We start from the raw sequence: 26,400 nt of genomic DNA, 5'->3' as shown, positions 1-26,400 counted from the left end.
CACACTGACATAAAATAATCAACCTATGTGACGTCATCATAAATGACAATTGAATAGAAAGAGTCAGTTGTTTACCTCAGCGTCTGTCTTCCCTTTTCATCTTCTTCCTCCTCTTTTTTCTACGCCCTCTCTAACCCTTGTACCCTGTATTCAGTCAAACATCTCTCAGGCTCCAAGGTGTGTGTTTGATTAAGGTCTCTTGTCATAAATGGAAGGAGTGCCCTGAACTGTGTTTTGGATATGCTGTGCTTACATGTGTCCCCATAACACATATGTGTTTAAGCATGACAGAATGACATGTGTGTGACATATATGTGTGTGTGTGTGTGTGTTTGTGTGTGTGTGTGTGTGTGTGTGTGTGTGTGTGTGTGTGTGTGTGTGTGTGTGTGTCTATTAGGCCTTGACAGCATGCACCACTCCTTCCCCTTATCCAGTGAGGAAGCTCTTCGGGCTCAAGGGACTCATCAGCCATTAACTCATAACTATTTAAAGGAATTGGGGGAAAGTTCGTGTCCTTAGATTATTGTGAAAAGATTCCCAGAGAGCTGCATATGGAGCAAATACATACAAATATATGCAGAGGCTGTTCTCCCTCACTCTCTCTCTCTCTCTCTCTCTCTCTCTCTCTCTCTCTCTCTCTCGTTGTCTTGATTTCAGTTTAAAAGTGAGTCCTTAAATCCCAGTCTGCGTACATACCACTCAATGTGGATATCCGTGGAGCAGAATGTGTGTTTGTGTTTTTAAATGTGTGCCTCTTTTGCATGAAAGGGTCATGGTTCTTTATAGTTCACCAAAGTGCTGTTCAATAGAGTTTAGACACACTATCGTCTTGTAATTCAATGCCCACCCTGCATTCCAGTCACATTAAAATTCTGACAGCATAGAACAAATCCTGAACATCACTTAGTGTGTGTGTGTGTGTGTGTGTGTGTGTGTGTGTGTGTGTGTGTCTGCATAGGCATGGGTGAGGCATGTGAATCTATCAAGAAGTTTGTTGATTCATAATGGACAATGATCGAAAAGGTGGCCTGACAGATTTGATAAGTTAGTGTTTTTGTTTCAAAGGCAGCTATGTCTTGGACCATCTCATAGCAGAGACACATATTACAACTTAATAGCTGATTATAAAGATCATTTCAGTGATAATTGGAGAGAATTGCAGACAGCTTGTAATCCACTTCATCAGGTTAACTGCGGAGCCATAGCTCAGTGTAGATTAATATTTAAACTTTTTTGGTAATATGAGAAGGTACTGTAGAACTCTGCATAAAACTTAACATTACCATTTACTATCAGACAAAGTAAGATTTAACATTTTAGTTAATACGTTTTGAAGATCCTGATACTGCTAGTACCATAGTTAATGCACAGAAATGAGAGTGTATTAGTTAACCTCATACATGATCTTAATTGTAGCCTACCCATTTCCCTAACTTCGCTGTCCAGTATGTGATTGATTCTGTCAAGACCCAAACAAACTGATTACGATGGTGGTGCTTGTCCATTCTGCATAACTTTCAGCTAGTCTGTCCCTGGCTTCCCCTAGTCCTCAGTCAACTTGAGTCACATTTCCGCTGGTTCACCAAGAAACGCGACACAGACCCTTGGCGACAAAAGTTAGTGGGGAAACGGTAAGCAGCAAACAACCACAAGGCCTACTGCTATTTATGTATCTTTTAGTGTGAACACACAGTTAGAGTTTAACTCTTGTTGTTGTAGCTCTCGTTGGGCACACCAGAGGCGAAGGCTTAATGAAGAAATAAATAATTTCCATTTCAGTTACTAAAAACCAAATGCTATTAACTGGATGTTGTGTTGGATTTCAAAATTATAGTATGGTTAAATTGATAATGGATTATCTTTCGTGCATGTTTTTGCATTAGTTATGAAATACAACATAACAAAAATGTATGGCTGCTTAACAGAAACACAAAACTTGATGCATGGAAAAACAATTGAAGTGATGAGTCATTTTTCACAGTTTTTCCCCACACCTGAGGTTTTTCAGATGCAGTTTCAACTTGCACCTGAGGTTTATGCCTTCAACCTACAGCACTGTAGTTTTTTTAAACTGTTAAACGCAGCGTTAGATCTGTCATGGTGTGGGCAAACACCTTGTGCAAGTCTTTAGATTAACATTCGCACTGGCTTGAAATGGGCCCAAAACCTGAAGTAACTTCATGTGAACAATTACATAAACAGGTGTATCATTCTATAATACAACGCCCACCCCATCTTCTGTAATCTTTTCAGTGTTGGTCAAAATCTGTTTTATTAACTTTAAGATAACATACAGTGTACGAGATACCAAGCAGCAATCTCACTTAACCAGTCACCTCACATAAACATTTGTTTTTATATTTGAAAGAACTACTAACTTTTCATTCTTAGAAAATTCTATTTCTCAGAATTAGGTCTCCATTGTTAGAAGGATGTGTTATTGTCCAAGTGAAAACGTCTAGTAAGGGAGTGGCGTAGTGAAAGCTACTGTCAATGGAATGTGAAACTGCGTGCCCCTATGTATCACACAAGCCCTTTTGGTCAAAATAATACAGTTATGACTAAAGAGTGCATAATTGTTGGTAGCAGATAAGCTGAGAATCTCTGTGTCTGAAATGTTTAGACAGCCCAACTTCTCTGTCTTATGTTCTTGGTCATTGGTTCATTGTCTTAAGTTAAAAGACTGTTAAGGACCACCTGTATTACATAAGTTTTGTGCACTCCTCTGTTGTCGTGTAACTTATGTCACAATCAATAACATAAGTTAGAAATCACTTTTCTCTTGTTTGGTCTGGACATGTGTGCAAAGCTTACAGTGTATTTTACTGACTTTTAACAAATAACTCTATGTGATGTTATTTTATGTAGAATTAGTTGCTTGTGCAGTGTGTTACAGCCTGAAATGTGCAGTTTCAATGTATTTATTTTTAAAAGATGGTGCATATTGATCATCATTACTGTAAATGCATCAGTGTTAACCAAAAAACAAATGTTCTGTACTGTTGTTCTAAGGTTGGGGTTTCTGCTAACCTGCTGAAATCTGTTCATATCAGAGGAACAATGATTTAACCTATGTTTCTAATAGACATACAAGTAACTATGTCTGTGTTTGTTTTTTTATTTTTTAAAATTAAACAAGAAATTTAGCAGGCTTGTATTGTGTTAGTATTGCATGAGGAGACAGAAGTGAGTATGTCACCGATGTCACATCGACACAGAGTGACTGAGAGGAGGGAGAGAAGTGCAACTAGAGAGGCATGATGAGGTCGGCTGTCAGAGTGAAGCAACAGGAAATCATCTGCATCTGATGTCTACCACCTCACACAAACACACACACACCACACACACACACACACACACACACACACACACACACACACACACACACACTGTAGCACACACACAGAAGCACACACATAACCAAAAAAATCACTTAAAACTCATGCGTGTGTATACAAAAGTAGATACTGTACAATTACTTAGAGACATGCACATATAAAAATTTGGATTTAAAGACACAACCACCACCCCCACCTCTCCCCACACACTCACATACAGACCACATGATAGTTAGCTGTCTGAACTTCTGCTGAGCCCAGACTCTGTCAAAGAGGTGTGTGTGTGTGTGTGTGTGTGTGGGTGTGTGTGTGTGTGTGTGTGTGTGTGTGTGTGTGTGTGTGTGTGTGTGTGTTCATGCATTGTGCGTGTGTAGTTCCCTTTCTATTGGTCATCACTTCCTGAGGAAAAGCATGACTACATAGACACACAGAAATACACAAATTCTCTCCTGTCACTGTCACTTAGTTGTTGGTCAATGAGCTGACACTGAATGCTCTGAAACAGGAGAGACAGGGTGAGTGGACTGTCCTGTAACCTATGTGTGTGTGTGTGTGTGTGTGTGTGTGTCAGTCTGTGAAGTTAATGTGATTCAGTTCATTATGTTGAATCAATGCATGAGCTCTGGATAGCCATAATGAATACAAAGACCAGTCTATTGCTACTTTAGGCTGTCATATAAATGTACTGAATACATTTGTACATGTAATCACGTGTGTGGTAAGTTGATTTCCACGTTTAGTTGTGAGCAGTACTTAAGAGCAGTGCTTATCAGGGTGATACTGTAGGTCAACAAGTTTTGTTTCATATGCAGTATTCTTCCTCTCAGACAGTCTATCACTTCATAAGCTTACTTAGGTTTGTGTACAAGATTAATGTTGTGATATTTAGTAGCACAAGTGGTGCAGATGATTTTCTCTCTCAGGTTTTTACTAAAAAGTGCTAAATTAACTAAAGTAATATCTTTAACTAGGTCATGTATGGTAGCTATATATACAGTTTTCAGTGTTGTTTTATTGTTTAATGTTGTTTTTTTCTGTTTTGTGTTTTATTTCCTGTCTTTGCAAGACAGCTGCTCTATTAGAATAAAGACTCAAGGTTTAGGTTAGAATTAGACATCAAATAGTTTAGGGTCAAAGAATATCCCTAATAGGTTAATAATTCAAACTTGTGTGTACATGTTAGGTAAATATATACATGATTAAGCTTTTAAAATCCAATACTTTGATATTTGACCATTTTATTGACTCTTCAGCCTGACCTCAGGGTGACCTGATCTTCATCAATGCTCCACTTTCCAAGCTCTGTAATTTGAAATTCAAAAGTTAGACAAAAAATCTAACAGAAATCAGAGAGATGTTGTCTGGGTGCTGTTTTACTCAGTGCTGTGCCAATCAGACAGAGATTGTGGTTTTTAACCTCCCACTGTGTCAGACTTTAAAGTTTCATGAGTAAATTCATTACCAACCGAGCTAGTGGGTTTTCAGACACAAGGAGACTCTCATTTCTGTCAAGAGGGCAGTCCAGACCTCTGGCTGACACTTTAGGTACACTTGGTTTTCCATTACTCTCCTGTTTGATCATTTAGGTGCAGAAGGGGAAGGCCCTTATAGGTAATTTTACCCATAGTGGCTTCACACCACCAAAGTAGAAAAAAGTGCCAATTTCCTGAAGAGTGGAGCAGAATCATAGCTTTATAACATTTACACGAGAAGCAACTTTCAATATCCTGTTTTTGATGTGTGACACTGGGTGTTTGTTAATCATCAAAATTTTTTATTCAAAAGGACCAAACACTTATCATTAAAGCACTAATATCAACACATTATTTTCCAGTGTCCCACGGTTTCAGGACTAACTAGGCAAGTAATCAAGCACACTTCGGCTTTTTCAGAGTGAGCACTGTTAGACAGACATGCAGGCGGGCATATCTTTGTTTTAGTCAGTGACACTGAACCACATGCTGTTTTACATGAAGAGGTCAGGAAGTCACAGAGCTCTAAACACTAACTTTCTCCCCCTCTGTCTGTGTGTGTGTGCATACACATTTGTACACGCAGGACAAGTGTGATCATATAAATGAGTTAATGTGCAAAAGAAAGAAAACCACCATTCAGGTTACAGATGTAGGCAAGAAAACATCAAGTGTTAGACTGAGCTAAATTAAGCATATATAGTTGAGTCAAGAGAGCATCTATTTATAATTACGTTCTTCTTGTTGACTTCACTTAATTGTGTAGGAATGCAAATAATTTCTAGTAAAGACTACTTTTATTGGTTTTTATTAGAAGGATTAAAAATATCAACATTTGCTAACAGTGCTTTAATCAAGTGATTGTGTGGTTTTTGTAGCTTTCACCCTCACAGAGAGAACATAGTTTGTTTTGTTTTTTTTCTGAGAAGTATTAATGTCTCTGAATGCAGCAGGACAGGTTCTGTCTTTTGTCTCAGTACTAAGTACTAGCTAACCAGGTACTGGGCTGACTTCTGTCGTGTCATAAACTGCCGGTCACTTTATGCATTCATATGGGAGATGTGATGACGATGCTGAATATTCTCTGACCTCCAGGGCTTTTACATTATTAGCTCACACTCACATTCTTGTAGTCTTTTGTTGAATTTTTGTTGAGTTGTTTTTCACTCATTTGATTATTTGCATGACTTGAAAAAATACTTTAAAACTCCACTTTCAAATGTAGAAGAAGTACCTCAGCCTGCGTGCGTAGTGTAATGTGAACTTCAGCCATTGCTTCAGTCCGTCTTGGACCAAACCATTGCTGTTGTGAAGAAATATGAACATTAAAAATATTTTATTGGTTTTGCAACTTTGTCCCTGAAGGACAGATTTCACATCTCTCTGTTTAACCTCTTGGTTTCGTGTCTTCTTCCAGAACTGTTAGTTTCAGGCTGTGAGAACAGAATCCTTATCACTATTAAAGCTAACATTATATATCTACAATGTAGGATAACATAACCGTTTGTTTTGATTTAATATTCAAAATTTTATGTCAGAGTGTACTTTTATTAATTCTTCCTGTCTTAATAAATTAGCCTTTATTTTTATAATTAGAATGATTTTACATCAAATTGTTGATGCTATTTGCACACAGTATCAGTCTAGCTTGTACAGTTACATTAACTTGTCAGACCTGCTTGCCAATTTGCCGTTGGACTTTTCTTATTATGTCATGACTGAGGCAATAGCTTATAGAAAGTACTCCTACACACACTACTCTTACCTGGAAGACAAGTTCTAACATGTAGAAAGCTAAGAACTGGCAGGAGATACCAGCAGCATTGTCACGCACATGCTCACACACACACACACACACACACACACACACACACACACACACACACACAGAGACACACACATACACATACACACACACACACACACACACACACACACACATACAATTTTATAATACAGCACATACTGCATAACCCTTAGTAATCATCTCAATTTTTGTTATGTCTGACAGGTTGTTTGCCCTTGCACTACTCACAGATACGAACATGTTGAATTCAGTAGATCTTGTACTTCAGCATTTCAGTGAATAGTCTGGAAGTGAAGTTACAGTGCAAACTTGTTTTTACATTAAATTAGGACATGATTTAAGCATTTTGGTTTAACTGACAGGCTGCAGCTGCCTTCCTTTTTGCTTTGCAAGTTGTGTTATGTACAGATCATATAGACAGTTTCCTAAGATAAGGGGTTTTTCTTGAAACCTCTAGAGTGCCATTTGATTTCTTGAAGTGGTCTGGGGACTCACTCTCTGTCATCCTTCTGGCTTTATCTCTCTCACTCTTCCTTTTGGGAGCTTTTTTAGATTTGTGGCTTTATGTGATTCGCTGCCAAGCAGGGTCTGTCTAACGTAGGTTGGGCTTTACTGGCGTATGGACAACAAATAGAAAAATAGCTTGAATTCTCTGGTTATTAATAGTCAGCATTTTCCCCTGCAGCCACTTCCAATGTGGTGGAAGCTAGAAGCTATGGACGCACACACAAACATGACACACACGCTGTATCTCTCCCTTGTTCTGAAACAATGTCACAATGTGAATTTTAAGTGGATCCCCCGCTGATTTTTACTGCCACATTCCAATGAAGTAAAAAGGAAACAATAAGTAATTGAGAGAGGAGGATGTTTTTACAGAGTAATTTGGAGTCATTTCAAGCCATTTTTATAGCTGGTGCTACTGTGCCATCTGACTATTGTTATTTTAGTTTTGTCCTGTTGCATAAGTCATTGCATTCTTTGTTACACTCTTTTTCCAAATCACACATTCAGTGTTGATTAAAGGAGGTTTATTTTGAGATTCGGTGTTGGTTACAAAAGATTGTTTGGCGATCCAGATGGTGTGTACAGACTGTGCTATTGATTATTTATAAACTGTTTCTACTCTGTCTTTTCCTTTACAAAGTTTCTAGTTTAAGTAATCAAGGCCAGAATTCACGCCTGGTTTCCTCCCTGGTGGAAAAGTTACATTTAGTAATTTCTTGTATTGATTTTTTAGAAGGATAAACGGAACACGTTATTCTCAAAATCCATAAATCAAACCTTGACTTGACTTAAACTAATTACTAATGTTTAATTACAGTTTGCAAAATATCTATACTACAGTGTCTTAAATAAAAGTGTGTAAATAAAATATCTTTCAAAACTGGATTCAAACTGCTTCACTCTAATTACTTACTATGTAGTTTAGAAAAACACTTTAATAGTCACAGTAAATACATCCTCAAAAACAACAACATATTATACTTACCTGTGCATTACCTCACAACCCTTGCACAATCTTTTACGTGGTTTGCTTTCATGTAGACTGTAGTAACCTCACACAACTGGACTTTGACCATCTCGGCTGACTTCTCCCCTCCAATGTCTGACCATTTGAGTTAGATTTGGAACCACTGCAGAGCCTTCATTTATTTGTACCAACACAGAGCTTAATTTCTGGAGCTGTGTGGTATAAATCTGTATACAAGTCTTGTTTTCAATGCTGTAATGCTTATGACGTACTATATTTGATGTACTATATTTTTTATTATTATCAAATAATTTGAAGGGGAAATTATAATCAGATATTTCAGTCAATAAGGTAAATCTGGGATGACTATTAGATGTGGCTTTAGGGGGGGCTTATTTAACTTCAGTGTCAAAGTCAGATCTTAACAACACGTTTGTAGAAGTATGTAATGAAGAAAGAACAGTTGTTGATGCTCACCAGGCAGGAAAGGGTTAGAGTAATTCTGACTCTAACAGTCAACTGAGAAACTATCATGTACAAATTGAAAACATTCAACACCACTGCTACTCTCCCCCAGGAGTGGTAGACCGACAACATTTCTGGCATGAACAAAATGAAAAATATGAAGGTGTCCATCGGTAATGTGGATTGTACAAGCAGTGAAATTTGTGTCATTCACCAGATTTCTAATATTTAGAATTTGTAATTCATGAGGGGCCTAGACCTGTCGTAAGTGTCATGAATTACACTTTGCCTTGAATTTGATTAATTAATACATATATACAGCATGTACCATAAAACAAACATATTGCCCAAATTAATACGGTGCTCACCATATCATCATCATCATTTAATGCAGGTAGCTGTACAGTAGCAGTAGCACCTACTGTAGTACTGAGATTGTTCTCCAGTGAAATACGACATTGTCCAAAGTAAAATAAGCGCTGCTCCAACCACTATTTTGGTGCCACTGTAGAAGACTGACCACTACCATTTTGGTGCCTGACATCGAAAAGGGCAATTTCCTGCCTCCATGCATGAGGGTGATCTTATGGCAAATGATCAATTGTATTTCTGTCACAGTTTTCTGATTTCTGACAGCAGACCTGTAGCTCATTTGTATGACATTCTTCTTTTTACTATTGTGTGACATGTTTGGGAATGAAAAATTCCTATAAATTACGCCCAATAGGCAGTTTTGGGGTTATTGATTATGGTAATGATCTAACCCCATGGATGTGTAGCTCCTCATGAACAGATGGCAGCAAGCAGTCTGAAAAAAATTTAAATACAACAATTTTTTCAGTTAACAGAGTTTGATAAATCTGACATGAATCATACAAAAAAGACTTGTGGAAAAAATAGTATTTAAGACATTTATAAAAGTAAATTTAAGACATAAATACAAAAATGTTCTTGCATGAGGCCCAGTGACCCCAAACATACATTGGTCATTGTACCAAACAATGTTTATAGCAGATAAAGTGAAATGTTTTGGGTGGCTGGTCTTTCATGTACTTTGTTATTAGTAAGAAAAATAGACAGTGTTTTTCATAAATAAAAAATAAAATTTCACAGATCACGCAATGTTATTGCAATTTTCAATTACAGCCTAGTTCCTAATTACATCAGTAACACATTTACTAGTTTGGAACATCTAGTCCGTTCCACTCCAAAAGCCAGAATCTTGCATCCTTGGCCTCAGACAGAGGATCAAACAGTCCTGCTTTCTGTGTCCTTTAGTTGGGCAATCAAACAGCGAGTCACCCAAACAGCAGCAGAGGAAGGCAGTGTTTTGAGCAAAAGAGACGTTCCTCAGTGCCAGAGTTCGTCTTGTTCTCCCTGTGACACGATCTGCCTCCCTGTTTACTAGATAACAGACAGACTGCAGGAACAAGCAAGAGGGGTACTGATCACAGTGTTTGTATGTGGATGATGTGTTTATGTTTTAGACTTCTGAACTAACACATTTAATCATTCACACTATGTACAATGGTGCATGTGAGCTTTTTTCTGTATATTTTTATTGTCATCTTCCTTTATTGTCTTGTCTTTTCCTCTGTTTCTCTAGTGTTTTCATATCTATCATTTCCTCTTCCTTCCCTCCTCCCTCCGTTGTTTCTGGTAATGTTTTCTTTTAACAAGGCCACATTCAGTCAACAAATCTTATTGCATCAGCTAACACGTCACTGCTTCATATTTCGCTTCAGTAGACATGGTGGACACCCAGCAGCTCCTAGCCTGGCCTGTTGGTTTCAGTCTGAACACGGTGGACCTGCCAGAGTTGGATGACAGCTCCCACCCCCTCGACATGAAGCATTTGGCCACATTAGACTACGCCTCCATCTCCTCCCCCTCTGTCCATTCCTCCCTGTCTTCCCCAATTGTATCCTCCATCTCTTCCGCTGGTGTGGCCTATGACCTCAGTCCACCACAGACTGAAGAGCACCTGACCAACATGGACTACACCAATGTGCACAGCTACAGGACGGAGTTGAACACACACAGTAAGTCCAGTCTGAGTGATAAGTTTACAAGCTCTAACATCTAGTGCTTTTTTATTTTTCAAGTGCAAAATTAATTGCATGATTTAGAACTTGACATATTTAAGTAACCAAAGTTAGCTAAGCTTGAGTAAGTCTTAATCTTATAATGTTTTATTTACCACATTAGGTTCAATCAAGCTGGAGCCAGAATCACCTCCGCAGTACTCTGACGGTGCAGTGTTCTCAAAGCTCCAAGACGATACATCAGCAACAGCGCTTAACATTGAGTGTCGTGTGTGTGGGGACAAAGCCTCTGGGTTTCACTATGGCGTCCATGCCTGTGAGGGGTGTAAGGTAAGACTGTAAGATGTCACGAGTAAAGATGAAACTGAAATGTATAAACAAGCTGGGGGGGGGGTTGAACAAACCAGAGTAGTAGTAGTACACAAGAGTATAGTTGCAAGAAACATTTTTTTTAATTATTATTTTTAATACCAGCAGATTATTCTTTCATTATTTAAGATGACTTGTTTAAACAGTTTAAAATCTGAAGATGTAGGCTCCAGCACTCCCATCCACACGTAAGACCACAAGCTGTAAGAATAATGGATGAATGGAAAATATATACAACAACAACTTGAAGATAACAACTTGAAACAGCCTGAAAATACTTTAGGGTTTTTTGCATTTGGAAAATTCTGTTTTTACTATTACAATAGAGAGTACATTTCTTAGTGCATTAATAATTTGATAGGATCTGTGAACATATTACAACCTTTGTTTTGCTTGTTTTTTGGAGTGGGGTTTTGTTTTTTTATAAGTTAGTGACTGCCTTTCATTTATTTTAGTAATAAATTCTATGCCTTGATTAACAATATACAGCAGTGGAGACTGAATAGATTGTAGCACACAAAATTTAACACTCCAGATTAAAAAAAGAAATTGACAGTCATACCATCTTAGACTCATGTCAGGAAATGGTGACTGGTGTAACAATTTCTACTGCGAATCGCAGTTTTGTTTCTCTGCCACTCTTCCTTTTTCTGTCACCGTGTGTCACTCTTAGGTGAAACATGTTGGTGGAATAAATAATTCTACATTGCATGGAGAGAAGTGTGCATTTTTTCATCTTTTTGATGTCTGTCACTCTAACCACAAGCCCCATACATTTTCCACTTTGCGAGGGCTCAACAAAGGCTTGCGTTTCTGCAGAGAGAGCCAACCTCTTAAACTCTCTATGTCTATATAGAGTATAAATAACTAATAGAGTGTGGGGGAAGTTTCACACATATTTCCATTTTCTTTGAAATATTGAGACATTATAAGAAGAGCTATAAATTCTGACATTGTCCTCCAAAGACATGTCGATAGACTTTCAGAAACAGTGGCAGTCCTACTCACAAAAGTTGTCACTGGCCTGATGATTTAGACAAATGACAGTATGAAAAGCTTTCATATGCTGTATGTGTTTCTGTTAGCTTCAGCAAGTCTGACATGTAAGAAGATACTATAGGCAACAATTAAAAGTTGAATAAATGTTATAAATTGTATTTAGAAGTACATTCTATTAAAAAAAAACCTTGAAATGCATTGACTATATAATGCAGTACAACAGACAATATGCAAATACTACTGTAAAAAGTCTTTTAAGTCTGTAATATAATATAATATTGTTAACAAACCAAAAATTTGTTCTATTAAAAAGTATTGTTTATATTTGTATACATATGTGTATTTTCATTTAGAACAAATTTCATGTTTCATGTTTTGAGATGAAAAATCAAAGCAGGTTTGTGACTGCAAAAAAACTGTGACATCAGCTATTGCTCTGAGCATCAGCATCTCTCTGGCACTGTCAAGGCTGTTGTGTTGGAGCCATTTATTTGTACAAAGATTTATGTTTTTCTGTCCACTTAGTGGAAATCAAACTATATGTTTAGATTCTGAATGAAGAAAAGGTACAGTAGTCATTGTTCTGCTAAAGCCCCAGGGGACACTCACCAGAAGAGGGGGTCAGCCAAGCAGTGAAACACTTAATTGTTTCGAGACAGAAAACATTCTTTATTGAGGTGGAGTGTTGACCCTCTTTAACATCCTCGTTCTTTAAATAACTTCTGATTAAAAAAAGAACGTGTGTATTATAGGAATGTAGATACCAAACACAGTCTCCAGCCACTGATGTCCAGATGTGGATTTTTATACTTTGACCATGATTGCATTGTTAATAGCTGAGATAAGCCCAAGTGTTATGACTCCTTTGGTCCTAAGGTTAAAAACATCAAAGTACAAATCAACCCTGAAAGATAAATCTTCTTTTAAATGCTCTTATTGGCTTGGATTAGATTTAATCTGTATCTATTAAGCAGACATATTAAATCAAGAAGTAACATCAGACATTCAAGTAGAAAATGTATTCAAGTAGATGTGTATGCTTTTGAGGAAAAAAAGGTATGTCTAGAAACTATATTTTACTATGGATACAAATGTTTTGTAATGTATACGTACAAAAGAATTTTCTTCCGAAATTCTTCTGAAGTTTTTTTTTCCTTTACTTTATGTCCCATCATACCTTTATTGTATGTAAATTGTATTTGTCAGCCCAACACAAATAGCCTCAGAAAATAAGTAAATACATATTTCCTGTGCTTCTATTCTGCAGATCTGCAACCTGTTCTTAGAAGAGCAGCAGAATTTGCAAAGTGGAGCATATGTCTACACTGACAATTGCTAAAGTCTCTTTCTCTCTTCCTTGTAGGGTTTCTTCAGACGCACAATCAGGCTAAAGTTAGTCTACGATCACTGTGATCTTCACTGTCGCATTCACAAGAAGTCCCGCAACAAATGCCAATACTGTCGTTTCCAGAAGTGCCTGAATGTTGGCATGTCACACAATGGTAAGACAGTGATTCCCTAAGCTTTTAACAACAATAATTTTAGAGACACAGAATATACTATATGTTCTGCTTGAATTATTTATCACTATGTACATCTAGATGTTTTAGTTTTCACGCCAGTTCTTCAGGCAAGAATAAAAGCCTCATTTAGACCCACTGTACATAAGCAGACATAGGTTAAAAGTGCCATTCTTCTTTGAAATTGTGGCCCAAGGAAATGTCTCTTTGCAGCCTAACTTCTCTGTGTCTGATGCCCTCTGAGAACAGCAGATGCAGTTTCACCACACTGCAGCCAATTTAATCTTTGAGGTGTCGTGGTAATGTATGCAGCAATGCATGCCACTGCCTTGTATGTTGGGAGTTGCTTCTTCTGTGGTCTTCAGCCTGTATTGCAGCCCTAGGGTCATGTTTCAGTTCCCATCACTCATGCAATGAAATGTATCTTTCATGCCCAATGGCATCACCTAAAGATGAAATTGTGGTTGCAGACTAACTTTAAACCCCAAGCCAAAGCTTTTAAATTCTACCTGGCTTTGTATCTGTCTATATTAAGTGTTATTAGGTTTCATACTGGCAGCACTGAAAAACAAAATAGTAGCATTTGTGTTAATATGTTTGCTGAAGCACTCCAGACTGGACCGCTACGCAAGGTCTTCTCCAACACATCCCAAAGATTGTCAGTGGGGTTAAGGTCTGTACTCTGGTGGCCAATCCATATGTGAAAATAATGTGTCATGCTCCCTGAACCACTCTTTCACAATTTGAAAGTCCGTTGAATCCTGGCATTCTCATCTTGGAATATGCCAGTGCCATTAGGGAAGAAAAAAATCCATTGATATAATAACCTGGTCATTCAGTTTATTCAGGTAGTCAGCTGACCTCATTCTTTAGACACCTAACGTTGCTGAACCTAGACCTGACCAACTGCAGCAACCCCAGATCATAACACTGCCCCCACAGGCTTGTACGGTAGGCACTAGGCATGATGGGTGCATCACTTCACTTGCCTTTCTTCTTACCCTGATATGCCCATCACTCTCGAACAGGGTTTTGGACTTATCAAATCACATGACCTTCTTCCATTGGACAGTTCTTAACCCAGTTTCAGTAGTTTCCACAATGTCCTTAGATGTTTTTTTTTTTTTTTTTGCTTGATGCATGGCAATAATTTGATCCTCATCCTCACCCCAACATACAGAAGAAGAATAAAATGCTTTCTCCCACTGAAACAATTTTGCCTCACCCATCATTATACGCCTGGAGAACAGTTTTGTTTGTTAGCTTTTGTTGGGCACTGGAGTGCATCAGTTGGGCCCAGCTGTAGACCTTTTCATATCAAGTTTGGGCTCCACCTCCTAAGGTGAGTGTTAGCATGGAGTTAATGACTGTGTGGGCGTCTAAAGATTACGTTTGATTGACATCTCTCTGCCTCTCCTGTTAGTTTTGTCACACCTGTGGAGGTGGGACAACTTACAGCTTTCACTCATTTGATATATGAACTTTGGTGATCTCTGAACATTCTCAGCTCAACTTGTAGCACTGTCAAAATAATAACTTCTCAATTTTTAAGTAGTGCAGCACAGTTCATATAGCAAACTGTACAAATTTGCACGGTCTGATGACTGAAACTTGTCAGCTGTACATGTCTCTGTTGAAGTCAGTGAGAGATAAAGGAAATATTTGCAGAAGTAACCACACTGTTGCTGTGGTCATGCCACATTTTGTCTCCCGAAATGTCCTTGCGTGTACCGGCAAGAAGCTTTCAGGACAGGAAATAACATGGTTGGGCTTGTAAATTATTACTTTTTATCTTTGCACACTCTTTATTGTCATTATTCCCTATCACTGTCTCTGCACTCTTTGCAACAAAGCAGCATCTGTTCTTTTCTCTGACTGCAGACAGCCAACCAAATTTTAGATATTCAGTCAAATGGTTCTTTGGTGTAAATAATGTAATCCATACAGTTTCTTCACAGCACAATAAAGGTCAGACCCATTCTAGTGGAAATGTAAGTTGGTTAATACATATTTCATCCTCATCCCTTTAGCATTACCCAAACAGCATCTCACATGTCTTCTTTTTATATCTGTTGTTTTTATTTGATTTTAGGTTGTTTTTTTTTTTATCTGCTCTTCAAAGATGCAATGTAAATAAACTTAGTTTACTAAAAGTAGAGTTAAAGTTGAATGATTGGGGACTATAAGGTCTGTGCACTCATCATGTCAAACATTTTTCTTAAAAATCTTTTTAATAAAATGTATTTTCTAGTTAGTAGTTTTTATCTAGCTTTTTTCAGATATGGTTATGTTGAACTTGTGTTTGTGTTAAATATGGGTTCTGAGAATTTAAAACTCAACAACACAATTACAGAAGTATTTAATGGGTTTCTCCTCACCTGCAAATCTCGCTCCCAGACTCTGCCTCACCTTATATCTGCCTACTGTTAATTTATGAGGTGTAGTCAGTGCTTTGAAAATCTACTCTGTGTGTCTTTTTATTTTGTCAATCATTGACTTCTTAGAGTACACAGTGCTCAACTGATTTCTACAACTTGCTATGTCATTGCTATGGGCTTGTTGCCCAGTTGGTGGTAGAGCCACTTTAGTTTGTATTCATTTGCTTAAGGTGCATGTTCAGCATTACACAATCACATATAGACCGCAGAGCACAGGCTTGAATGGAGAAATAAGTAATGACGTCCACAAAGGGTTTAACCATTTCACAACTTAGTATCAAATTCAGGTAGATTACAAAGAACATTTTCACCATATTCATTATAGGAGCTGAATTACAATTATACCTTTGTCTGGTCTTTCATTAATAAAAAAAATTCTGTAAAGGTTTAAAAGCTTTTTAAGTGGCGTACCTGTCTTTATGATCAATATATAAGCCGAATCTAAAAGAAAAACACTGTCAAAAGTGACAATAATACAATGTCAAGATATAAACACCAAATTCCAAAATATACTTAATTATTAGATATAAAATAAACCTTCAAATACATCAATCAACATGCTGTTTGAAAATTAAAATAAGATTTGGCTCATTAGTTGTTACCTTCAGATGGGGTATTAGGAATTTTAAAATTGTTCTTTAGGTTGTGCAGTGAGCTGTAAAAACACAAACACACAATGCTTCACAAAGTACAACTGATAAAATCGCATGAGAAACATTTGTCATGTGTTGTTGGATTTTCCCTTTCATTGAAATCTAGTATGAACTGAGTAAGTCATTTTAACAAATTGTTTGAGTAGTGACTATATTTACAGGCGCAGTGTCTTAAAATCTTTAAGTTCTTGGAACAATCCTGGGAAGCTTTGTATTACACATAATCTGTTGTATCTGAATTTCAATAAGATGCTTAATGTGTTGACATCTGGGCTGCTGAAAGGGTTGTTACTTAGAGCTGGGATTGTGAAATGATTAGCAAAGAAAAGTAAGTCCCAAATGTATTCTTGAGCAACATGTAAAAGAAACATTTCAGCTGTCTGAACTCATTTGTTCCATATTTAAATGTCATCTGTTCTTCAACTTTTCCTTCTGTATTTAGTAGTAAGGTATTTGTTTGCTGTCAACTGTAGATCATTGTGATTCAACAATCACTGTCGAAATACTAGATATGTGCTAAAGAAATTGAACAACCATGGTGGAAGACACAGGCAGCCAAAAAGCTCTGCAATAGAAACCAGTTACACAATAAAGACTAAAGAATTGTGTTGTTTCTTAACACTGTTGGGTTGAAGGAGTATTGAGGATGTTAAGGTTAATGCAGTGTGGTATGAATCAGTATTTATTGTTAATTTCTTCAGTGGTTTTATGTAAGAAATAGAGGGGTTTCACTGCTTTTTTGAGTCGCTTTAGACAATGAGGGTTAGGTGAAAGGCTGTGTTGTCCCATGTCTGTTGATATGAAGTGTTTTATGCAAACTGATTCCAAAACATCTAATATCTTTTTTTTTTTTTCATCTAAAACTTTTATGTTAAGCTATGAATACAATGTTACACTCTTTCCCATAGAAGTGTTTCTGTTTTTGCTTTGTTTTATGTCTTTTCTTCTTACTTTGTCATTTACCTGCACCCATTTACCTACAAGAAAAAATTACAGTTGACTGTAAGCGTCATGTGTTTAGTTTCCATGTGTGTATCTGAAAGCTTGTTCTTGAAGCCTGAATCTGTGTGATTACTACTTTTTGTTTATCTTGTGTGTATATATTTGTCTGTATATGTGCTTATTTGTTTTTTTCTGTTTCCTTTCCCAGCCATTCGTTTTGGCCGTATGCCTCAGGCAGAGAAGGAGAAACTGCTGGCGGAGTTCTCGTCTGACATGGAGCACATGCATCCGGAGGCAGCCGATTTGAGGGCTCTGGCCCGGCATCTTTATGAGGCCTATCTAAAATACTTCCCACTCACCAAGGCCAAGGCCAGGGCCATTCTCTCTGGGAAGACCGGAGACAACGCAGTAAGCAGCATTGCTTTAATTTTACTTCACTTTTATTGACTTTTATTTATTTGTGTGTGTAATGGGACCAGGACTGCATTTGGTCAGCTACTGTGTGTAACTATTACTAAACCTTTTACAGTAGCACAGTACAGTAAGTTTACAGTACTGAGCTTTATTACACGCACATAATCTTATAGGGTAATTTTGTGGTGAACTTTAAGGAAGCATTTGTCCTACTTTGTGTTGATTACATTTACATACTATTTGTAAATACTAAGTTGAGTTCTCCTATTACCTGACGTTCCCTAGGCTTCTTATATGCACCATTCTTCTTTATTGATTTTGCATTCTGCTGGATTTACCAAAATCTATACAGAAAAATGTTCACTTCCAAAGAGTCACTGCAGTCAATCAAAAAATCAATAATAAATCAGTCACATAGATTCACAGAAGATTTAACAATGCAGTATTTGCATTGAACTTTTAGGTTCACTTATCTTTGGATGCCAGGGAGATGTCAACTGTATCCTCAACATTAACTGTACATACTTGTCCCGCTCTTATCAGTTTTCAATATGTTCATACTCTTTTATTTCTATAGCTTTTGGCTCTGTATGACATCTCCTATGGATCCATTTGGCATAATTAATTTAGATTTATCAGTTCTTGTCTAAACTAAAACTAAATTTATTTTACTGATGCATAAACATGTAACAAGTGTTTATTGTTGTCAGTGGTTGAAGTAGGAAGTAGTATAAATTGGAAATACTTAAACAGTACAGAAAAGAAGTACAAAAAGCACAGCTTTTTGATTGGTCCAACCGAGTACATGATTCAAACACTATAAAATAGCCTTGTTCTTTAAGTCACAGGACTTCAAGGTTGCTCTGCATCTATTCTGTCTGCTTGTTATGACTGTTCATCACAGTGATAGCAGCCAAATGGCACTTAATCTTTGTTTGAAGGAGTCCTCAGTTGTTTGCTGAACCACAGTGAACTTCTTGAAACAACTTGAAAATCAATCATTGTTGGCTGCTAGAAGTTGTAGCATATTTGCAGTTTTGAAGATGTGGGTCCAAGATATGAGATGAAGTATATATAGCTTTTCACTTTTAAGTCTATCAACACACCATACACAGCATCAAATGTCAAGCAGGAGGACAGCTTTTACAAGTGTTATGCTTGGTAATTATTGATAATTGCAGTTTGTAAAAGGTTATGACTGTGATGTGTCTGTGCAGTTCACTTTGTGTCCATGATTATAGACCAGTTAGATAACAAAGCCAGCCTGAAACCAGATAGTGTTGCTTGTGTTCCAGTTCATATTTTTAATTCCTGACAATATGAACACCTGATTTGTTTTTGTGTATTATGTGCACACTGAAACCATATAGAATTTCAGTTTAATTAAAGATAGTCTACTAGATAGTCTAGTCTAGTGTCTACCTGTTGCTATTCCCCATTGTGCAATGAATGGAACGATGACCTTATTACTTATAATCAAATACATTAGCTATTTCTTAAAAAATCAGCTAAATACTTTCCATGGAATATACTCACATAGGAAATAATTTTTAAAACACTGTGCTTTAACTTCATGTAGTACATTTAAATTTTAATTTCACTACCATGAACAAGATATATTTATGTGTATGAATGGTACTATTCATCTTTCAGGTCAGTGCATGTCTTTGTCAGTGCTTCGCTAAACAGTAAGCTTGACGTTAACTCAGTTAAGCTTCATTTACCTGGAAATGGGTTTTTTGTCTGCCTCAACCTGCAGCAAAGATTTATTTACTTTGCCCACCAGACATATGACATATTCAGTCTTGTGTTATTGCAGGTCTGATGAATGATCCATGACCAAAGCTGATAGATGGGTAGACAGTATATATGATTTAATCTGTAACCCATGTATCCTCAGAAAACCTACTGAATGAACTGAGACTGAAGATTTCTTTTTTTCTGTTTTCTCTATCTGTTGTCTATTACCTTCTTCTCCTCCTCCAGCCTTTTGTCATACACGACATGAAGTCTCTAATGGAAGGAGAGCAGTTTATTAATTGCAGACAGATACCAATCCAGGAGCACCAGCAGCAGACCGCCATCCTTTCAGCTGGACACGGAGGTTAGTAGTACTAAAGGCCTGAAATAATGCTTTGTGTCATCACGTAGAGATCCTATTATCAAGTTTGTTGTTGTATTGTTTTCTTTTCTGTCATTTTCTTTTTATCACCCAACAGATCTGAGAATCTTAAAGAATTTTAATTTATTTTTATTGTGTTATTCTCTATATGAATGCCTGAAAAATCAGAACTGGGAGATCCATTGAGGGTCTGCAGAGTAGAAACTAAATCGATGGTAATCAGAAACAATAACATGGCTTCTGTTTTCAATTTTATGTGCTACTGTGTTACTGCATTGCATTGTTTACAAGATAATTTAATGTAGCTCTTAAGCCTAAACTTTAGAATCTCTGGTTTCTGGTTCCTTTGAAGCTAATTTACTTTTTTTTTCTGAATCTACCAGTCAGCTGCAAAAGTTTATGTAGGTAATCTCATTCAGTTCCAGGGATCACAGGAGTTCACATGGGGCCGGACTATAGTGTTTTGGGAATGACGACTATCAGCGGAGAGGAATCAGCACTGGACACTGTGGAGCTACGATTCTTCCACAGCTGTCAGTCACGCTCTGCTGAAGGTGTGAGAGAAGTGACAGAGTTCGCCAAGAGCATCCCTGGATTCATTGATCTGGATCTGAATGATCAGGTGAGATACAAGGATGACTCAGGTGTCGAAATAGCTTAGTTAGGAGAAAGTTAGACTGATAAATATAATCTAATCTGAATCTAGGTTCCTGGTTAAATCCCTGGTTTCAGCAGCAGCTTGGGGTTTAAGGAGGAGGTATCAGAAAAGCAGAACAGTAGCACTCTTTTGTCTCTTCTTTTTTTTTGTTAAATTATAGCATGTGCAGGTTTGAAAATTGTCGTATCTTGAAATTTGCAGACAACACAGTGATAGCCAGCCTGCTGAAAAATGACGAGTTGTCTCATGGTCCAGTGGTGGATGAATTTATTAAATGCTGCTCTGAATCCTTCCTTGAGTTGAATGTAACAAAAACTAAGGATGTGTATTGATTTCAGACATAATGCACCAGATTCTGTCAGCACTGTAATAAATAGTTCCATGTACTGCCCTCTGATTCTCTCTTTAGCAGCCAATAGCCAGAACCAACCAACAGATACAAACACTCTTTTCTGCCCTCAGCTATCAGTAAAGTGAACTCAAAGGGAAGTGATGAAATTGCCCCCCCCCCCCCCCAGCCTCCCCTTCCACTATGTTGACTATGTCTGTTTTCTCTGTGTCATGCGCTATTGTGCTGCTACAAAAATAATTGCCCTCTGGGGACAATAAAGTTTGTTCAAAGTGTTAGATTGATTTATTTAGTCATTAAATTATGATTAGGATTATTTTTCATGTATTGAGATGTTTTATAATTATGAAACAAATTAGCTGTTACCATGAAGTTTAAATATCAGCTCCTCACCTAAACTCTTTCCCAGGTAACTTTGCTAAAATACGGTGTGATAGAAGTCTTAATCATCATGATGGCACCTTTGATGAACAAGGACGGGACCCTTATCTCCTACGGGCAGATCTTCATGACACGGGAGTTCCTTAAGAGTCTCAGGAAGCCTTTCTGTCAAATGATGGAACCAAAGTTTGAGTTTGCCGTTAAGTTCAACACGCTGGAGCTGGATGACAGTGACATGGCGCTGTTTCTTGCTGTCATTATCCTCAGTGGCGGTGAGTGTTTTTTCCATAGGACAAGTTGTAACATAGTAGCCTAGGAGTAGTTTTACTTCTGTTTAAGGTCAATGCCACTCTTATATCTGACCATAAGTTAGGTTAGGTTAACATAAAAACTCCTAGAAAACCATAAGTTGTCATTTTTACACTTTTGTTTCTGTATAAATAAAACTAACTATATGCATGTTAGCCAATGTGTTCAAGATGTGTGCAAGATCAAGATATCCAGATTATTTATCACCAGTTTATTTTTTAATTCTTTATTTGCTAAAAGCCCAGAGTAGTACAAATGTCTAATATCTTTTAACAAGTGACTGTAAAAATCAACCTTTCGATTAATTTATGGAATTTCTCTGTTACAACAACATATACAACATATTGGCTCGCTGAAATATAGCATCAGAACAATTTAGTTCACTGTAAATATGAAAGGTGTATGTCAGGTGGCTGCTTTTAACAGTCTACATTGTTAACTCACTGAATTATACACACTATGAGCCTATTTACACTTTGATGTACTAAATGTAAACACAGTCTATACCACCCAAATTAGTTACTGTGCCACGTTTGCCACCAAACATTTTTCACTATGTATGTTTTGAAGTGTAAACAGTAATTGGCAATTAGACGTTACAGGAAGATATGGTCACTATTGTCCGCCTGTGCTCCAATCAACCAAGAAACAGGATTTATGTATGTGTATGGCCACCGCTGACACGTTTATCAGTTTCCATAAACCTGATGTTACTTAACCAGTTTCATGTGTGAACAATAACCAGTAGTTAGATCAGTGTGTTCAGTGGGTTTGAAAAAAATTAAAAGAATCATTACAGCAGTTTCACAGATGTTAGTAACTTATCTATTACTTAAACAAGTATTCAGAAGAGGGAGAATAATAATGGGTGTTTCTTTAATCTTAAAGTCAATCTAAACTTTTAATAGCTGTGTAACCAAACTGAGCTATAGATACATTTTTTCCTCACTGATTTTTCTGAACACTTCCACTGTTACGGGTTTGCGTGTGACTTGTTGATAAGAGTCTGGCCTTGAACCTGGTAATTAAAATCACACATTTAAGTCAGTTATTAACTTAAATGACTTGAAATAAAGATAAGCATGGCAGAGGTGGTAAGTAACTAAGTACATTTACTCCAATACAAATCAGAGGATAGTTGTACTTTAGTACTTTTACGTGAGTACGTTAAAAGGTACTTCTTTCTGGGAATGTACTTGTACTTTTACATGAGGTTTGTGTACTTTCTACACCTCAAAAGCAAAGTTTTGTTTATACTAGATTTAGGTCAAACAGTGAGTTACAGTGATCAATAGAAATGTTAACCTGAATGTTGAGTTAATTGTACCTTTATTTTACATTGTAATGCTGAACATGTGAAGCACCTTATTTGTACGATTCCTCTATTTTCCGTCTCACATGGACCTGCAGCTCTTTCTCACATTGTGTCAATCTCTCTACAACCCATACAGACCGACCAGGCCTCCTGAATGTGAAGCCCATCGAGCAGCTTCAGGAGACGGTGCTTCACTCGCTAGAGCTTCAGCTTAAGCTAAATCACCCAGACTCTGTGCAGCTGTTTGCTAAACTGCTCCAGAAAATGACTGATCTACGTCAGATCGTCACTGACCACGTCCACCTCATCCAGCTGCTGAAGAAGACAGAGGTGGACATGTGCTTACACCCACTGCTGCAGGAGATCATGAAGGACTTGTATTAGGACTCGACAGGAAAAAAGGACAGAAAACAGCAAGAAGAAAAATAAAAGAGAAAATGTAAAGATTTTATTTTTAAAATCAGGACAGTGTATTGCTGGTGTGTTGAAAAAATGGGGGTGGCCAGCCAGACGACTGACTGACTAAAATTGAGAAAGAGATGGGGGAGAACAGGAAAAGAGAAATCCAGGAAAGAAAGACAGAACGTGAATGTTAAATCTTGTCTAGACAGCAGCATGTGAATACCTTGTGGTGCACAGTCATTTAGCCACTGCTGAGCCTGGACATTTTGTTATGAGTCGGACTGCCAACTTAAATACGAAACTACCACTTCTTGCACCAATCAGAGCAAGTGTCTGTGACTAACTGAAAGAGTGGGGACTTTTTTACTGGCATGCTCAAGCATAAAATTGTGAGTGCTCAATACAGCCTGCTTTAAGTGCCTTAAGGAGAAATGTATCACTGTGAATATTGTACACCACATGTCGCACAGCACAGAATGTGTTGTTTGTGTGCAGCTTATCTACATGTTGCGTTACAGCCGCCATAGGCAGCAGCAGTATGTACGTGCTTTAATACCTCTGTGGACATGCACAAATGCATGAATGCTTGCGCTCACACAAACACAAACAAAACGATGCAGAGTCATTTTTTTGTTTTGGCATCAGGGTGTAGGTGCTATCTCATTTTCATCAGCTTTATCCAAAGACTTAAATCAGATTATTGGCTGTAACATATTTTAGGCCCCTTCACCTGTAGAAACTGTGAGTTATTATGATGTCAGCTCTTTGCTGAAAAATGAAACAGTAGACGCCATTTTGTGCCTTTAGGAGTTGATTGTTTTTTTTAATGAATGTCATTAAGAACATATATTATACATATGCCATGTATAATATATATTTACTTGTATTGTTGTTTGTTGTATGGCTGACATCTGTTCCGTTGTCTTCTGAAAAACTAGTTGAGTCATAATTTTTACTATGAAATTATTTTGTGCTTAAGTGTCTACTATGTTTGACCAATAAGATGTTTTATGTTTGGTTTTTTGGTTTGTTTGTTTTTTTGAGGATGGTGATCCAAAAACAAAAACATGGATTAATGGAAAAATAAGAACAAATTTGTTGTAAATAAAGTATTTTCTAACTTTGTATTTGACATCTGTCTCTTGCTTGAAGTCACAGTATCTTCCTTTCGAGTTTTCCAGTCTCAGAAACTCATGGAAATCTGTTTTGCAGTCATTACATCAGCTGTCTTTAGCGTCGCTTACCAAACACACACACATACACACACACACACACCCTCTTGGAACGATTGCAACATCTGAACTCTGCTGAACTGTGCAGACTGGAAAGTCTGAACAAATTGGAAACAAATTTGATCAGCAAGCAGGGAGATGCTTCTGTTATATTTATATATTTCTTTGCTCATGCAGGTTTTTTCTTTTTTTTCAGGGAGCATCACCTTTTGTCGTTTCAATTATTTATTTTTTGACCAATCAATTTACAAAGAGACCTGAAAAATAGCGATAGAGTGGGGATAGCGTGCAACAACAAGGTCAGAGTGAGAGTCAAACTCAGGACATCACACTTTAGCCCACTGAGGCATCAGGTCACCTCAACATGCGGCATGGGTTCATTTACACAGAGCTTTCCTCTTGTTTGACTCTTGGCCAAGTTAAGTAATTGTGTAAAACATCATGTTTTCTTCCTCACTCTCAGCAGACACAAGATTTACCCTCAATAAAATCTACCATGATCTACCTTGATTTAGATCTGACAAAGAACCACTGGACCAGCAATCAGTAGTAGTTAGTGTACGTTGATTATACTGTGCATGTGTATTATACACTATGAACATATATATCATCTGTAGGATACATGAGTATGAGATCAGGCCTTTGCATAAGAAATGCATTGGACCTGTGTATGTTAATCACCGCTCTTCCCCACTTCCTTTCAATTCCACTATACACTTTACAAAATGTTATTTCTAAATAGCTGATATGGATTGTTTTTGGCAGAAGACATTCACAAGCAAACTGTAAGAGTGAGGACTGTGTGGTTTGCTGTAAACAGGTCAAACCTGATTGTGCGATCTATTCTCCCTCTTTGACACCGCCCTCACTACCAGCAGCAAAAAGTCCAGTTCTCCCTGGGTCTTTTCACTCATTTTAGACCATGACGTTAACGTGTCTGTTGTTGCCAGTCAGTATCGTCGATACAGTGAAAACACGACCCAGAGCAATTTTACAGTGTCATCCTACTTAAAGAATAAACACTCTCAAAGCACAGTAATAGGTCTGTCTGTCTTTCATACATGTTGTTAATTATATATTTATTTCTAAGTTCATATTTCATATTTACAGTTCAAATATTCTTTTTAAAGTGACACATTTTAAAAACAGTGGAATGTGTTTTATCGTCTTTCTGACGCTGTGCTTCATGTGTCTGTGCTTCCTTTTCCAGAAATGTAACGTTATACACACTTCAGAAACAAGACATCAGATATTACAACATGACCCGATCAACATGTGTCGGTTTCTTTGTCTCTTTCTTATTAGACACTTTGTTACACTTAGAGCAGCATGATTACATCAGTCTAAAAAGGTTTGTAACACCGAGGTGATGGGGGTTTTGACCTATACTGTAATCCTATCCTAAAATGGCTTCAGTAGAATCGTTTTGCATTATACTTTGTTTCATGGTTATTGCAGTGAAATTACCACAGGTAACTACTGTAGCTCCACATTACTACTCATGTTTTTCATGTCCTATTGCCTAGATGTATCCATGGCTTATGTCAAAATTACTTTAGTAACTTTTATTGTCAGCATTATAACTCCATGACATGTTATCACTAAAATATAACCCCCAGTTACCGTCTTATTACTGATACAGTATCCATTATTACCTTGTAGTTAATTGGATATTAGCTGGAAAGTTCTACTGCAA

General features: G+C 37.3%; 1 protein-coding gene across 8 annotated transcripts in view; it reads left to right on the top strand.

The window, feature by feature from the left end:
- pparg (peroxisome proliferator-activated receptor gamma) overlaps positions 1-24,391 on the top strand; it is a 31,360-nt gene extending 6,969 nt beyond the window's left edge. For 3 of the 8 annotated variants that reach the window (XM_026350121.1, XM_026350122.1, XM_026350119.2), the window contains exons 2-9: positions 10,305-10,598; positions 10,765-10,931; positions 13,333-13,471; positions 17,731-17,930; positions 19,923-20,040; positions 20,478-20,680; positions 21,475-21,718; positions 23,207-23,454. In XM_026350121.1, the coding sequence (XP_026205906.1) occupies positions 10,307-10,598; positions 10,765-10,931; positions 13,333-13,471; positions 17,731-17,930; positions 19,923-20,040; positions 20,478-20,680; positions 21,475-21,718; positions 23,207-23,454 (1,611 nt within the window). In that variant the 5' untranslated portion in view covers positions 10,305-10,306. Of the gene's footprint in view, positions 1-3,830; positions 3,854-10,301; positions 10,599-10,764; positions 10,932-13,332; positions 13,472-17,730; positions 17,931-19,922; positions 20,041-20,477; positions 20,681-21,474; positions 21,719-23,206 lie in introns of those variants that run through there. The other 5 variants (XM_026350120.1, XM_026350124.2, XM_026350123.1 and 2 more) reach the window with 4 other exon arrangements.
- Positions 24,392-26,400: the final 2,009 nt, after the last annotated feature.

Source organism: Anabas testudineus, chromosome 5, assembly GCF_900324465.2.
Source record: "Anabas testudineus chromosome 5, fAnaTes1.2, whole genome shotgun sequence".
Taxonomy (NCBI): Eukaryota; Metazoa; Chordata; class Actinopteri; order Anabantiformes; family Anabantidae; genus Anabas; species Anabas testudineus.
Note: the sequence above shows the minus strand (reverse complement) of the source record. Positions and strands in the feature narration are given on the sequence as shown.